Source organism: Bombina bombina, chromosome 3 (genome assembly GCF_027579735.1).
Source record: "Bombina bombina isolate aBomBom1 chromosome 3, aBomBom1.pri, whole genome shotgun sequence".
NCBI classification, from domain to species: domain Eukaryota; kingdom Metazoa; phylum Chordata; class Amphibia; order Anura; family Bombinatoridae; genus Bombina; species Bombina bombina.
This window is the reverse complement of record NC_069501.1, coordinates 621,814,281-621,831,809: the sequence shown is the minus strand read 5'-3', so window position 1 is coordinate 621,831,809 and position 17,529 is coordinate 621,814,281. Positions and strand designations below refer to the sequence as shown.

Sequence of the window (17,529 nt, the reverse complement as noted above, 5' to 3'; positions counted from 1 at the left end):
AAATAAAAAGTTGTTTTACTAAACACTGACAAGACCTTTTTTGTAAAATGTTTAAGATTTTAAATACATCTTGAAATTAAAAATAAACACTAGACAACTACAGCCTGCATTGTATGACAACTTGACCAATTAACACCCCATTCGCAAAATGAAACCCTCTTCAGACTATGTTTGATGACGTCATCAAAATGCATCGGAACTAGTTGCTAAGGAAACGACAGTTGAATGATGGAGGTGGAAAGGACTGATGATGTTTATGTGATAGCACTGCAGGTTTGTGAAACTATAGAGTGAATGAGGCAGTTCGTACTATATGACGGAGCTGTAAGACGCTGACCCACACGTCTTCCGCTTTTCTCTTGTCCCTCTCAGGCTGTTGTCCGCGGTTTCCTGGTGCGGCGGAGGCTAAAGAAAGTGCGAGAGGAATATGAAGAAACAGCGCGAGAGATGGAAGGAGAGTGGGCTGCAGTGCGCTGGGGAAGAGGCCTTCTCTCCATGCCACATTTTACCCAAGCGGTCAGTATGTTGTCACTCACTTCTCGGTGCACTGTCTGTGATCGCTGTTTACTAATCTCTTGCTTTGCCGCCAGCAGAAACCATTCCATGGATTTGCGCAGTGTGACCAAGTGCTTACCGATATAGCTACTCCTGTAACGAAAAGCAGCAAACTGCATCATGGACATCTACTTGACAGTAGGGAAGAGTGCGTCTTTGCAGAAACAAACCAGCAGACAGAGCTGACTCCTGTAGGTATTGGTGGTGAGAAGGGATTTTCAGGACTTCTGTCTGATAAATGTAAAGAGGAGCTGGCATGGACTGTCTCCGAGAATAATAAAGCGCAGACAGAGCCTGTTTCAGATAGAATAAGAGAACACTTTTACACGGCTGAGAGAGAGTTTATAAGAACTGACCTAGGGACAGACATGATGAAGAAAGGGACAGACATGATGAAGAAAGATCAAGGGGAATGGCCCGCAAGGACTGCCTCAATAGCTCGCACAGATAGAAGCCAAGAGAGCTTGGACTGGAGCAGTGACAGCATATTATGGAGTGGAACAAAACTGGAGCCCGGTACTGAGAGCACATTCAGATTTTATGTTGTAGTTTATCATTCATTAAATTGTCACATAAAATTATATTTAATTGTGAACAATGACCAATCTTTTTTCTTACCTAGTGTTCTGTTTCTCTCCAGAATTTGGAATAGGGAATCTGAGTGATCTGAGAAAACACCGGAGCCACTTGGCAATGGAAATATTGTGGGTGCAGCAAGCTATTGCCAGTCGAAAAAATGTGAGTTCTTCCACCTGTTCTAGTAGCAGGGCATCCCCTGGTCCATTGTAGCATTTTCTATTCTTTTTATCTGGAGATACTTTGTGCTGCTATCACTGTTCTAAATGCTCTCTGTCTTCATATTCCTTCTCTAGGTGGTCTGTCTCATATCCTCTATCAGCAGTTGCCTGCATTTCCTTTTGTAATCACCTAGAATTAACTTATTTTTTAAACGTGTTAAGGGAGGGTGGGGAACTGTAATTTATCTCCAGCTAAAGTATCTTTTAAACATAGAATGTCTCTGTATTTATATTTAAACTCCACATTGGTATAGGCTTGCTGAATTACTTTATACCAGAGGTATAACTAGAAACTACAGGGCACAGGTGCAAGAATCTAAGAAAGCCCCCCCCCCCCCCAAAAAAAGTGAATTTGACACTTTTTTTTTTTCTACAACATTTTACACAGTAAAAAAAAACAGATCCACAGATTACTAGCCCTGACTTGTTTAGGAGCACATGGCACAAGAGGAGGAGGCTGCACAAATCCTCTCCGCCCCCAGAGTCTCAAAATACTATACAGTGTGCATGGACCACCCGTACAAAGTGACCATGTTCATAAACTGCCACATCCTCACAAATGAGACCCCTGATAGCCATAGGCACTCTTGGATACAAAACAAGAGTGTAAATATAGATAGATTCATTCCCCAGCAGGGAACCTCACATAACCTGCCACCTCCTCACAAATGAGACCCCTCATAGGCACTTTTGGATACAAAACAAGAGTGTGTATGTGTGTGTGTGTGTGTATGTATGTGTGTGTATATATATATATATATATATATATATATATATCTATATCCTATAATATAAAAGGCCAAGTGTGTTTGTCCGAAGCTGTAATGCACAGTAGAGACAGCACAAGGACAAACATACCTGGCCTTACCTGACATGCTGTGGGTGGGAGCGTGGTCGGGGGCGTGGTCAGCATGGCGGGGGGCAGTCAGCGCGAGAGAGAGGGGAGAGAAATAGAAAGAGGGGGGGAGACAAAAAGATAGGAAAGATCAGAAGAGAGGGGGGAGAGAGAGCAAAATAGAGGGGAAAGCAAAAGAGAGGGGGAGAGAGAGAGCAAAAGAAGAGGGGGTAGAGAGAGCAAAAGAAGAGGGGGGGGGAGAGAGAGCAAAAGAAGAGGGGGGGAGAGAGAGCAAAAGAAGAGGGGGGGGGGGAGAGCAAAAGAAGAGGGGGGAGAGAGAGCAAAAGAAGAGGGAAGAGAGAGAAAAAGAGGGGGGAGAGAGAGCAAAAGAAGAGGGAAGAGAGAAAAAAAGAGGGGGAGAGAGAGCAAAAGGGAGGGGGGGGAGAGACGGCAAAAGAGAGGGATGGAGAGAGAGAGCAAAAAAAGGGGGGAGAGAGACAGAGCAAAAGAGAGGGGGGAGAGAGAGCACAAAAGAGAGGGGGGAGAGAGCGCAAAAGAGGGAGAGAGAGCGCAGGAGTGGGAGAGAGCGCAAAAGAGAGGGGGATGGAGAGAGCGCAAAAGAGAGGGGGATGGAGAGAGCGCCAAAGAGAGGGGGATGGAGAGAGCGCCAAAGAGAGGGGGATGGAGAGAGCGCCAAAGAGAGGGGGATGGAGAGAGCGCCAAAGAGAGGGGGATGGAGAGAGCGCCAAAGAGAGGGGGATGGAGAGAGCGCAAAAGAGAGGGGGATGGAGAGAGCGCAAAAGAGAGGGGGATGGAGAGAGCGCAAAAGAGAGGGGGATGGAGAGAGCGCAAAAGAGAGGGGGATGGAGAGAGCGCAAAAGAGAGGGGGATGGAGAGAGCGCAAAAGAGAGGGGGATGGAGAGAGCGCAAAAGAGAGGGGGATGGAGAGAGCGCAAAAGAGAGGGGGATGGAGAGAGCGCAAAAGAGAGGGGGATGGAGAGAGCGCAAAAGAGAGGGGGATGGAGAGAGCGCAAAAGAGAGGGGGATGGAGAGAGCGCAAAAGAGAGGGGGATGGAGAGAGCGCAAAAGAGAGGGGGATAGAGAGAGCGCAAAAGAGAGGGGGATAGAGAGAGTGCAAAAGAGGGGGGGGGGGAGCGCAAAAGAGGGGGGGGGGGGGAGCGCAAAAGAGGGGGGGGGGGGAGAGAGCGCAAAAGAGGGGGGGGGGAGAGAGCGCAAAAGAGGGGGGGAGAGAGCGCAAAAGAGGGGGGGCAGAGAGAGAGAGCAAAAGAGAGGGGGGTGAGAGAGTGTAAAAGAGAGGGGGAGAGAGAGCGCAAAAGAGAGATGGAGGGGGAGAGAGCGCAAAAGAGAGGGGGAGACACAGAGCAAGGGACAAACATGCACAGGGATATATATACATACACACACACACGTGAGCACCACACTATATATTTGTTGCAGGCTATCATGCAAATATTACCCTCCCCCAGGAACATACATGGACTTTGATGTCACTAACCACATCCGTGGTAGGTGTCACTTACCCTCCACAGAGTACCAGAAGTCTTCACAGCAGTGTGAACCACAGACACCTCCAGATGTCATCTCTACTTTGCCAACCTATTGGGCAGAGGCATCTCCTGATTTGGACTTTAAATGCCAAGTTTGAAACCGCCACCTTGTCTGAGCAAGGCAAATTTGCCCTGGTAAAAGAGCTCAGGGCCCCCAAAGTGTGGGCTTCACTTGCTCTGCCCATAGGCGAGCCTGCCTGTCTGACACTTGCTGCTTCTTACTCACTCTGAAGCCTTCCAGAATTCTGGGAACTTTTTGATCTGGGAGCAGCAGGGCAGACACACAAGGCTGAGGGAGGGGGCAGAAAGCCAGGGGAGTCTTGGTGTATCCCCCAGCACAGGTCACATTAAAGTGCAGAACCTGGGGGGCCCTTTCAGATTCAGCATTCAAAGTCAAAATCGGGCATTATTGTGATTCACATAGCTAATGGGAGTATAATGCAGGAGCCTGCATTATACTCCCATTAGCTATGCAAGTCACAACAATGCCGACTGCGACTGCCCATCTGCTGTTTAACAGACACTGTGACACACACTGGGATAGGAACAGGATGGAGGAGCTTGCTCTGTCCTGGGGCTCTAGTCACAATAATGGGGGCAGTGAACAGTGACCCCCCCCACCACTATACCTGGTAGCTTTCTTTGCCTGGTTCTGTTGCATACATTTAATTTGTCAAATTTATTTTATGTGACAATGGACAGTGCCGGCAGCCCGCCTCTCAGCAGCGGTAGTACAGCCCAAGAATAAGTTTCCACCAGTCTGTGCACAACCTACTAAGAGAAGCCTGAAATCTCTACTGCTGCTTAGCGGCTGCTGCCTTGTTGTCCCTCCTTGAATTTCCCCCGACCCCGGCTAAGTACCAACTTCAGTGTGCTCCTCTCCGTGGCTGCCACCTGTCACTCGTCACTGCCACGCTTTAGACTCGTCCCAGACTCCTACTGTACTGACACTAGACTTAGGACTGAGTGCACGTGCAGTCACGAGCCGATTAAGCAGACAGTGACTACATGTGCAGTCAGTCAGGAGGAGGCCACGACTCTCTAGCCTATCTGCGCAGCAGTGCGCTCCAATTGCCAAAATATGAAGTTCTGGGCGGCAGCGGGCAGGATCAGACTTGGTTTCCAACAACAACAACAAAAATAATTAAATTTTAAAAACATAACAAAACACAAACGGAAGTTGGGCCCCCCTATGGGAGAGACCTCCTCGGCCCGGTCGCAGAACAGATAGTTACACCCCTGCTTTATACTCAAATAATACCTCACTGTTCCAAATAAATTAACACTAGAAAAGGTTATTTACCTAAACCCGGTAGCTGTGCTCCAGTACTTCAGTATACTAATATAATGATTACTACAGACTAAGTGAATACTTAATAAATGGACAGGTGTTCTGCCAATTTTTTTTCTACCCTCTCATTGCATATGCGCACGTCACTGCATTCCACATATGTTGTAAAGCATGTGTGGAATAATTTGTAGCTCCATATATTTATTACAATTAAAGGTTACACCTAAATTCATTAACTGTACAGATAATGAATTTAGGAGTAACCTTTAAAGGACCACTCAGTGCAGCAGAATTACATAATTAACAAGTACATAATAAAAAGACAATGCAATAGCACTTACTCTGAATTTCAAATAAGCAGTAGTTTTTTTTTTTTCTGACAAATTTTATTTTCTTTCTAATGACACAGTGAGTCCACGGATCATCTAATTACTATTGGGAATATCACTCCTGGCCAGCAGGAGGTGGCAAACAGCACCACAGCAAAGCTGTTAAATATCACCTCCCTTCCCTCCAACCCCAGTCATTCTCTTTGCCTACGTTAGAGCAAGGAAGTGGTAAAGTTTAGGTGTCTGGAAAGATTCTTCAATCAAGATTTTATTATTTTTCAACAGTACAAGCTTGTGCTGTTTTTCTACTAGGGTAGGGTGTAGCCGTAGTCAATGTCAGTGGCTTTTAAGCAATGGGAACTTGTGGGGTACAATCCTCACTGCGCCTCCCATGTAGTTAATGCTGCCCTAATAGTGAAAGCCTGAGTAAGATTACTCAGTATTTTTATATTTTTTTCCACAGGTCCATGTGAGGGAGAATGCCTCTCAAACCTAGTGAGCTGCCCTGCTGCCAGGCAGATTTCGTGGAGGTAAGTGCTAAGTTTATTTTTTTAGCAGGTATTACAGAAAAATATTGGCACTTTAAACAGTTAATCTGTGGGGACATTAGACTCATTTTTCCTATTGGAGGTTATAGGACAATGGGAGGCAGTTGGTGCAGGCACTGGGGACGAGGAGAAGGTGGTTATACTTTCTGCAGCTTTATTTAATAGTTAATGCTGGCCGGGAGGTTCTGGTGTCGCCCACGATGGGCGGGTCTGTTCTAGAAGCGGCAAAGAATTTGTGCGCTTTTTCTCTCTAATCATTTCCATAGTTCGGAGGTGTCCCTTCTAGTTGCGGTTCCGTTTTTTTTTTATCTAAGCAGTAACCGGATACAGTGCGGAGCAGTTCTGTTTGAGTCCGGATATTTCCAATTACTGAGGGGACAGTTCTTTTCTCCGGCGGTCTGCAGGACAGGTAGGCACCTCAGCAGAGCTGGCTGAGGTGTAGAGGCTGTCAGGGGAGTTAATAGAGGTTTTTATGTGATACGAATAAAAGGTTACCGTTTTAAAATTTAAAGGGACAGTACCGTTTTTTGTGATTCTACTTTATAGACAAATGTGTTTTATTTTTCATTTGAATTTATTTTGGGTAAAGTTGGACCAAGAGGCCCTGCAGAATGTTACTTGTGTTTTATGCTTTGATGCTAATGTGGAACCACAAATCCCTTTCTGTTCTTTATGTATTGAGAGAACATTGAATTACAGGGATAAACTGTTTGAATCTGAGCCAGCATTGTCTAAAGAGGATGCTGTTCAGGGGTCTCCTGCTAATGTTCAAGATATGCCGCAGCTTTCTCCTCAAATTTCTCAAATTTTACGCTTCCTCACAAACTCAGGTTGGAGTTTCATTGCTACCCTTATGTCTTCTGCGGTAACTGATGCGTTGTCTGCTTTTCCCATGCTGCAGGGAAAGCGCAAGAGGAAATCTAAGGATTTAGGGAGTAAGGTGTCTGACACAGTCGTGGCTGTTCCTAATGTTCCTTCCTAGAAATCTGAGGAAGAAGATGCCTCAGTGGCATCTGAGAGGGAAATCTCAGACTCAGACAGTGTAACTCCTTCTTCTAATGCTAAAGTTGTATCCTTCAGGTTTAAGCTAGAACACCTCTGTTTGTTACTTAAGGAGGTTTTGGCTATCTTGGACGACTCAGACACTACGGTCATGGTCAATCCTAAGAAGTCTAGCAAGCTAAACAAGTATTTTGATGTACCTTCCATGGTGGAGGTTTTCCCTGTGCCGGATCGGGCTACAGAGATTATTGCTAAGGAATGGGAGAGACCTGGTATCCCTTTTTCTCCATCCCCTATTTTTAAAAGATGTTTCCTATTGCTGACTCTATCAAGGAGTCTTGGCAGACGGTCCCCAAGGTGGAAGGGGCAATTTCCACTTTGGCTAAGAGAACCACTATTCCCATAGAGGATAGTTGTTCTTTTAAGGATCCTATGGATAAGAGGTTGGAGGGATTGCTCAAGAAAATGTATGTTCACCAGGGGTTACAATGGCAACCTGCAGTGTGTATTGCTACTGTCACTAGTGCGGCAGCATAATGGTTTGATGCGTTGTCTGATTCTATTCAGACAGACACCCCCCTTGAAGAAATCCAGGATAGGATCAAGGCCCATAAGTTGGCCAATTCTTTTATTAGGGATGCTTCCCTACAGGTTATCAAGTTGGGGGCAAAAATTTCTGGGTTTAACGTACTGGCCCGCAGAGCCTTATGGTTGAAATCCTGGTCTGCGGATGTGTCATCTAAACTTTTTGGCGATTCCCTACAAGGGTAAGACCTTGTTTGGACTGGGCTTGGCTGAGATTATTTCTGACATTACGGGGGGAAAGGGTAATTTTCCTCTCTCAGGATAAGAGGAATAAACAGAAGGGATGTCAGAGAAATTTTTATTCCTTTCGAAACTTCAAGGGTAAGCCTTCCTCTCCCTCTACAAAGCAGGAACAGTCCAAGCCTTCTTGGAGGTTCAACCAGTCATGGAACAAGGGAAAGCAATCTAAGAAGCCCGATACTGACTCAAAGTCAGCATGAAGGGTTTGCCCCCGATCCGGGACTGGATCTTGTGGGGGGCAGACTTTCCTTCTTTGCTCAGGCTTGGGTTTGGGATGATCAGGATCCCTGGGCAGTGGGCATTGTGTCCCAGGGATACAAACTAGAGTTCAAGACATTTCCTCCCAGGGGCAGGTTTCTGCTCTCAAGATTATCTGTAGACCAGATAAAGAGAGAGGCATTCTTACACTGTGTACGAGACCTTTCCGATCTGGGAGTGATAGTTCCTGTTCCAATGCACGATCAGGGTCTGGGATTTAACACCAACCTGTTTGTGGTTCCCACAAAAAGGGAACTTTCAGACCAATTCTAGATCTCAAAAGTGTAAACAAGTTCCTCAGAGTACAGTCCTTCAAGATGGAAACTATTCGTTCCATTCTTCCCTTGGTTCAAGAGGGTCAATTCATGACAACAGTAGATTTAAAGGATGCATACCTGCATGTTCCCATCCACAGGGATCATCGCAAGTTCCTGAGGTACGCTTTTCTAGACAAACACTTCCAGTTTGTGGCACTTCCATTCGACCTTGCTACAGCTCCCAGAATTTTTTCAAAAGTCCTGGGATCTCTGTTGGCGGTGCTCTGGTTACAGTGCCGCCTTATCTGGACGACATTATGGTTCAGGTGCCATCCTTTGATCAAGTGAACTCCCACACAGAGATGTTTTCCTTCCTGCGCTCTCACGGATGGAAGGTAAATTTGGGAAAGAGTTCCTTGATTCCACCTACAAGGGTAGTGTTCTTGGGAACCATAATAGAGTCCCTATCGATGAAAGTATTTCTGACAGAGGTCAGAAAATCAAAGATCTTCTTCAATTCTTGTCGGGCACTCAGACAATGGAACAGGGATTATGTGGATCTGTCTCCGCTATTACACCTGGATCAGGAGACTAGAGATTCTCTTCTTTGGTGGTTGTCTCGGGAACATCTCTCCGCAGACCCACCTGGGTGATTGTGACAACGGATGCCAGCCTGTTGGGGTGGGGAGCAGTCTGGGGCTCTCTAAAGGCTCAGGGACATGGTAAACATTCTAGAACTGAGGGCAATCTTCAATGCTATTCTGGCCTGGCCTCAGTTAGCTTAAGCACGGTTTATCAGGTTCCTGTCGGACAACATAACTTCAGTGGCTTACATCAATCATCAGGGAGGAACTCTGAATTCCTTGGCCATGATAGAGGTAGCCAAGATTATTCAGTGGGCGGAGAGCCACATTCCAGGAGTGGACAATTGGGAAGCGGATTTTCTGAGCAGACAGACCTTTCACCCAGGGGAGTGCCACCTCCAGCCGGAAGTGTTTTCCAGCTTGATTCTCAAATGGGGACAGCCGGAACTGGATCTCATGGTATCTCATCAGAATGCCAAGCTCCCGAGGTATGGGTCAAGGTCGAGGGACCCTCAGGCGGTATTGATAGATGCTCTGGCGGTCCCTTGGAATTTCAGTCTAACATACCTATTTCCTCAGTTCGCTCTCCTTCCTCGGGTGATTGCTCGAATCAAACAGGAGAGGGTGTCGGTGATCCTCATTGCACCGGCGTGGCCTCGCAGGATCTGGTATGCAGACCTGGTGGAGATGTCATCTCTTCCACCTTGGAGACTTCCATTGCGGAAGGACCTTCTACTTCAAGGGCCCTTCCTTCACCCAAATCTAGTTTCTCTGAAGCTGACTGCTTGGAGATTGAACGCTTAATTTTATCTAAGCGTTGTTTTTCTGAGTCGATCATTGAGACCATGATTCAGGCTTGTAAACTTGTGACTAGAAAGATTTACCATAAGATATGACGGAAATATTTACATTGGTGTGAATCCAGAAGTTACTCTTGGAGTAGAGTTCGGATTCCTAGAATTTTGTCCTTTCTCCAGGAGGGTCTGGAGAAGGGTTTATCTGCGAGTACTTTGAAGGGTCAAATATCTGCTTTGTCTATTTTGTTGTATAAACGTCTGGCGGATGTACCAGACATGCAATCTTTCTGTCAGGCCTTGGTCAGAATCAGGCCTGTGTTCAAACCTGTTACTCCTCCCTGGAGTCTTAACCTTGTTCTTAGAGTTCTTCAGCAGGCTCCGTTTGAGCCTATGCATTCCTTAGATATTAAGTTATCTTGGAAAGTTTTGTTTCTTGTTGCAATTTTTTCTGACCGCAAAGTCTCAGAACTCTTGGCGTTGCAGTGTGAATACCCTTACTTTATTTTTAATTCGGGGCTTCCTTCCTGAGGTGGTTTCGGATAGGAACATTAATCAAGAGATTGTGGTTCCTTCTTTGTGCCCTAACTCTTCTTCTCATAAGGAGCGTCTGTTGCACAACCTGGATGTGGTGCATGCGTTGAAATACTATTTACAGGCGACTAAGGATTTTCGCCAGTCTTCGGCTCTCTTTTGTTGTTTTCTTTGGGAAACCTAAGTGTCAGAAAGCTACGGCTTCTTCTCTTTCCTTGTGGCTGAAGAGTATCATTCGCTTGGCCTATGAAACTGCTGGACAGCAGCCTCCTGACAAAGTCACGGCTCATTCTACTAGGGCTGTTTCCTCTTCCTGGACATTCAAAAATGAAGCTTCTGTGGAACAGATTTGCAAGGTTGCAACTTGGTCCTCTCTACACACTTTTTCCAAATTCTATAAATTTTATACTTTTGCCTTGGCTGAGGCTTCTTTTGGGAGAAAGGTTCTTCAAGCAGTGGTGCCTTCCGTTTAGGTTCCATGTCTTGTCCCTCCCGTATCATCTGTGTCCTCTAGCTTGGGTATGGATTCCCATTAGTAATTAGATGATCCGTAGACTCACCGTGTCATTAGAAAGAAAACAAAATTTATGCTTACCGGATAAATTTCTTTCTTTCTTGACACAGTGAGTCCACGGCCCGCCCTGTTTTATTTAGACAGGTCTGTTTTATAAACCTCAGGCACCTCTGCACCTTGTTGCTTCCTTTCTCTCCTTTTACTTTGGTCGAATGACTGGGGTTGGAGGGAAGGGAGGTGATATTTAACAGCTTTGCTGTGGTGCTCTTTGCCGCCTCCTGCTGGCCAGGAGTGATATTCCAAATAGTAATTAGATGATCCGTGGACTCACTGTGTCAAGAAAGAAATACATTTATCAGGTAAGCATAAATTAAGTTTCTTCTCCTATTATCCGGCCCCCTGTATCATGTGACAGACATCTGACAATCACAGACTGGTATATGTATACCCTGTGAGCCTTTGCACATGCTCAGTACGATCTTGTTCCCCATATAGTGTGAATATAAAAAGACTGCAAAATTTGATAATAGAAGTACATTGAAAGTCTCTTAAAACTGCATGATTTTTCTGAATAATAAGTTTTTTTTTTTTTGTTTTTGTTTTTTTTAACCTGAGTGTCCCTTTAAATGTGATGATATATACACTGTGTGCAGAATTATTAGGCAAATGAGTATTTTGACCACATCATCCTCTTTATGCATGTTGTCTTACTCCAAGCTGTATAGGCTCGAAAGCCTGCTACCAATTAAGCATATTAGGTGATGTGCATCTCTGTAATGAGAAGGGGTGTGGTCTAATGACATCAACACCCTATATCAGGTGTGCATAATTATTAGGCAACTTCCTTTCCTTTGGCAAAATGGGTCAAAAGAAGGACTTGACAGGCTCAGAAAAGTCAAAAATAGTGAGATATCTTGCAGAGGGATGCAGCACTCTTAAAATTGCAAAGCTTCTGAAGCGTGATCATCGAACAATCAAGCGTTTCATTCAAAATAGTCAACAGGGTCGCAAGAAGCGTGCAGAAAAACCAAGGCGCAAAATAACTGCCCATGAACTGAGAAAAGTCAAGCATGCAGCTGCCAAGATGCCACTTGCCACCAGTTTGGCCATATTTCAGAGCTGCAACATCACTGGAGTGCCCAAAAGCACAAGGTGTGCAATACTCAGAGACATGGCCAAGGTAAGAAAGGCTGAAAGACGACCACCACTGAACAAGACACACAAGCTGAAACGTCAAGACTGGGCCAAGAAATATCTCAAGACTGATTTTTCTAAGGTTTTATGGACTGATGAAATGAGAGTGAGTCTTGATGGGCCAGATGGATGGGCCCGTGGCTGGATTGGTAAAGGGCAGAGAGCTCCAGTCCGACTCAGACGCCAGCAAGGTGGAGGTGGAGTACTGGTTTGGGCTGGTATCATCAAAGATGAGCTTGTGGGGCCTTTTCGGGTTGAGGATGGAGTCAAGCTCAACTCCCAGTCCTACTGCCAGTTTCTGGAAGACACCTTCTTCAAGCAGTGGTACAGGAAGAAGTCTGCATCCTTCAAGAAAAACATGATTTTCATGCAGGACAATGCTCCATCACACGCGTCCAAGTACTCCACAGCGTGGCTGGCAAGAAAGGGTATAAAAGAAGAAAATCTAATGACATGGCCTCCTTGTTCACCTGATCTGAACCCCATTGAGAACCTGTGGTCCATCATCAAATGTGAGATTTACAAGGAGGGAAAACAGTACACCTCTCTGAACAGTGTCTGGGAGGCTGTGGTTGCTGCTGCACGCAATGTTGATGGTGAACAGATCAAAACACTGACAGAATCCATGGATGGCAGGCTTTTGAGTGTCCTTGCAAAGAAAGGTGGCTATATTGGTCACTGATTTGTTTTTGTTTTGTTTTTGAATGTCAGAAATGTATATTTGTGAATGTTGAGATGTTATATTGGTTTCACTGGTAAAAATAAATAATTGAAATGGGTATATATTTGTTTTTTGTTAAGTTGCCTAATAATTATGCACAGTAATAGTCACCTGCACACACAGATATCCCCCTAAAATAGCTATAACTAAAAACAAACTAAAAACTACTTCCAAAACTATTCAGCTTTGATATTAATGAGTTTTTTGGGTTAATTGAGAACATGGTTGTTGTTCAATAATAAAATGAATCCTCAAAAATACAACTTGCCTAATAATTCTGCACTCCCTGTAGAGCTGCAAATTACTGTTGGAGAAACTGTTTAGTTATTTTTATTTATATATTGAGGGTGCGTGTGGCATGCTACTGTTAGAGAAACTGGTTAATTTTATTTACATATAGAGGGTGCGCACACAAAGCGTCGAGATTTCATAGCTAGCAGTTGAATTTTTGCAGGAATGCAGTGAGGTAAAGTGTGCTCATGTGCACTGAGAGGGTAGCAAAATTCGACAGAACACCGGCAACTAAGGAGGCAATATTATTTGACTGCAAACCACTTTTACATGATTTTTAGGCAGTTAATTTGAACACAGTTACTATTGTTTAGATGAATATTATGTGAATGGACCGGTGTTCTAGCAAAATGGTGAACTTGTGAAATTAGCGAAACACGTCACTACCTGTGACGTGGCATCAGCTGTTTCACAAAGTTTGACCAGAATGCGCCTGCGTGCCAGCATAATTTCATACCTAGCTGCATACGTCACTGCTAGTTTTGAGACCCGTAAAATTCTTGGACCCTCTTTAACGCGCATTTAAAACTGTCAATACCATGACCCTCCCATTACAGTTATACAGTGACATTAAATAAGTTAAATAGAAACAAATTTTATATAACAAACTTATGTTATTGTTCAAAACAATGATGGATAAAGCTGTTGTTTGATCGAAGCCTCTAAAGGTGTCAGGACCGTTATACCCAATTACCCAAAATGTTTTTTTAGAATAAAAATTAAAAGGGAGCTCCTGTCCTCTTGTTAGAGTAAAACAATCTTGTATGACCATGCAGTTTTTAACAAATAATTTCTTTAATGTCTCTGTATAACTGTAATTTGAATGCGTGTAAATGTATAGCAAAGCAGGGTGCGGTGTTGAGAGTTTCAAATGCTGCGCATGCGCAGTACAGAGGGTCCAGGAATTTCACGGGTCTCAAAACTGTAGCAGTGACGTATACGGCCAGGTATGTAATGATGCTGGCATGCATGCGCATTATGGTCAAACTTTGTGAAATAGCTGATGCCATGTCACAGGAAATGACGTGGTTCGCTAATTTCACAAGTTCGCCGTTTTCCCAGAACGCCGGCAGCTAAGGATTCAGTTTTATCTGGCTGCAATTGTTGTTATGGGGTTCTCATTTTGTTAATTTGAATATAATTAAACTGTGTCTGTTAATGTAAGCTGAAACGTTATACACACATCACTGCCTCAACTTGCTACATGATTCTATGCATGAGAGTATTTGATACGATCTCCTGGCTGGGAGCCTAGACCTAATTGAATTAAACATACGTTGTATCGAATGAGACTGCTTGATGTTAGCAGCCTTGGTTTAAAGTGAAGGTAAACTTTGGTGAATGAAAGCCCATTTTTAAAAAATACTATTAAAAACAGAGGCACTTTCATTCATCAAAGTTTATAAAGCAGACGTTTTGTTAAAAAAAATTACCTTTTTTTTCTTTTCACAGCTAGAGCAGCTTCCCCCACCTAGAAATCCTCTATTCACACGTCGGCAATGACTAATCCTGCTTCCTCCAATCACAGCATGGCCTCAGGCAATGACTACCCTGGGGGGAAAGCTGTGATTGGAGGAAGCAGGATTAGTCATTGCTGACGTGTGAATAGAGGATCTCTAGGTGGGGGAAGCTGCTCTAGCTGTGAAAAGAAAAAAGGTAATTTTTTTTTTTAACAAAACGGTTGCTTTGTAAACTTTGATGAATGAAAGTGCCCCTGTTTTTAATAGTATTTAAGTTTACCTTCACTTTAATTCACCATTACTACCTAAACATTTGGAATATGTGTTTATAATTACACTTGATTCACTGCCATGTACATTGAAATTTAAATTATTGTGGAATAATTTCAAGCAGTTTTATTCAAGGTTCCTATATATAAACATTTCTAAGTTTGAACAACTATAAACTTAACCTCTTCGTTTAATTGAAGCATTGTGTCAGAGTGTACATCCGATTTAAAGCTTTTTGCAATCGCATGTTATATCCAATTACAATAAACTCATTAGTTAATATCCACATGCTAATAAATGAGTGAATATTAATACTAGGTATATTGACCACTGATGTTATTACAAGGTGTAAAAACATAGTGAAGTGTAACAGACCCTGGCATTTAATTGTTTTTGTTGCAATCAGAGGCTATACCAGACAAGGGTTTTTGGTGTTATGCTAAAAACTATCTTAAACCCTACTATCGATCATCCTCATTCAATAGGTGTGGGGAGGTTGTTATGAGGTACAGATGGCCCCCGGTTTACAACGGTTCAATTTACACCGTTTCAGAATAACAACCTTTTTTTCCAGTCATGTGACTGCTATTGAAAAGCATTGAGAAGCAGTGCATTTATTAAAATAGCCAGTAGGTGGAGCTGCCCGCTTGTGTTGCAGCAAAGCCAAGCAAGCTGATATTAATCAGTTTAACCAGACCTGAGCTATCGCGCAGATTTCAAAGGAGCAAGATCTTCCTGTCTATAAATCAGTCCAGATTGGAATGCATAGAAAGAACTGTTTGCAGAAAAATGCAAATGAAGTCTGTGTTGTGTGATTATTGTATTATGTTTATAATGCTGCTTAGCAAATGTTTTTGTTCATTTAACTTAGTTTAATTATATATTCTGTGTTGTGTGATTATTTTATTAGGTTTATAATGCTGTTTAGCATTTAACGTCTTCATTTCAAAGCTTTAAAAATAATGTATTAGGTGTTACTTATGACAATTTTGAGAGGGGCCAGGAACCTAACTCCCTCACTTTCCATTGACTTACTTTATAAACTGGGTTTCAATTTACAACCATTCCTTCTGGAACCTAACCCCGGCGTAAACTGAGGGCTACCTGTACATATTTTCTATTTAATGAGAGCAAGACATCATGATCTGCAACATATAATATTGTTTTATTAAGTAGGTGATCTTGGCATTACTCTCTAAATATATTAAATCCACAAATAAAATGCTACACCTGGTGGTGCTCTTTATGATAAGTGTATTTATTGAAACACATGAGACAATGTGTAAAGGTGATTCAGTTTATTAATTTTACCCAAATGTACAATGCCATTACTTGGATCAATCCATTCATATAAGGCAGACTAGGTCTTTGATACATTAACAGTGGTTTTTTCTACATAATATGAACAGCTACCTATACCTATAGGCACCAATATATGTGCATTGAGTATTAAGGTGCCTATATACAGGTTTTTGGACCATTTTCACAGAGCCATTCTTGTGTTTTTTATTGTAATTTTCTGTATTTTACTTGGTTTTAATAAACGCTATGTTTTAATGTTTTGGCCTATCTCCGCTCTAGGGGAATAGGTGCTATCTAATGTGGGAAACAGATGTGCTATTTCGTGCATCTTTTCAGTCAGTTCTTTCTGACATGTAGAATTAACCTCTGTTGCTACCTTCACTATTTAGAGTAATCTTCCTCCTGTTACCCAGGATAGGTTCTGTCTCTCTTATTACTGTCATCTTTGGTAACATTGGCCTCTCTCCATCTACCCAGGATACCCTGTATGTCTTTCCCCCATCACCCCCTCCCTCTGTCTGGACTAGAATCTTTCTCCTTCCCTATAACCAGGGTATTTACTTTTTCTCTTTTCTTCTACCCATGGTTGCCATTTTCTCTCTCCCAATTTCTATGTTATATTCTATCTACTATCTCAGGGTAGCTTCATCCCCTATCTCTTTCTTTACTCATAGTAATCTCTGTATCTTTTATTCTACTTTGGTGTAAATGTCTCTACTACAGTGTTTTTCAACTCCGAGTCCTTAGGGCACACCAACTGTCCTGATGTTCATGATAGCTGAAATAGCACAGTATAATCTGCTCAGTAATCATGGTTACTACCATGTTGTCACCCATCAGCACATTATTTCATCTGACCTATTCTTTATTTATTCTAAGCCCCCCCCTAAAAAGGCAGGCAGTTCTGATAGAGGGGGGGGGGGATTACTAGGAACAGAGGGTTTTACTCTTTGTATATTTTTCTTGGTATATAAAACTCTCTTTGGATTTCTTCTTGTCTGCTATAATTTGATCAACCTATATTTTGTATCTTTTATTAAAGTTCCTTAAGAAATGATATGGTGGTAACTCCATGCTTTGTTTACAGTATTTGATGGTCAGACAGAAACTGGGAACACAAGACAGATAAGAAGGTTTTGAGTTCTTCGATCACCAGAAAGCAATGCAGTCTGTGAAGGAACCAAACACATGTGAATACTATTACTTGAAGACTAATTTTTACCTGGACAATGCAGAATTCTGTACTTAAACGTGATCATAAATTAATATTTCCAACTGTATATTTATACTTTACATATACATGCTGTATTATGATGTTGAGCATCAGTATGCATTTATAATGAACATAGTTTGTAATAAAATTATAAATTTACTTTGATGTTATCATTTTTTCTGTGGCTGTAGTTGAATAAAGCCTAAAATCATTATAAGTTCTCATGTAAAAGTTGGGGAATAGCGCTTTCTTAAAGGGACAGTCTACACCAGAATTTTTATTGTTAAAAAAAGAAAGTGAATCCCTTTATTATCCACTCCCTAGTTTTGCATACCCAACAAGGTTATATTAATACACTTTTTACCTCAGTGATTACCTTGTATCTAA

General features: G+C 42.9%; 1 protein-coding gene across 1 annotated transcript; it reads left to right on the top strand.

The window, feature by feature from the left end:
• Positions 1-210: 210 nt before the first annotated feature.
• Positions 211-17,301, top strand: IQCC (IQ motif containing C). Its single transcript, XM_053704818.1, has 5 exons — positions 211-273; positions 373-516; positions 594-1,071; positions 1,196-1,293; positions 17,017-17,301. Exons 1-5 carry the CDS (start codon positions 226-228, stop codon positions 17,056-17,058), a joined length of 810 nt encoding a protein of 269 aa, XP_053560793.1. The 5' UTR covers positions 211-225; the 3' UTR covers positions 17,059-17,301.
• Positions 17,302-17,529: the final 228 nt, after the last annotated feature.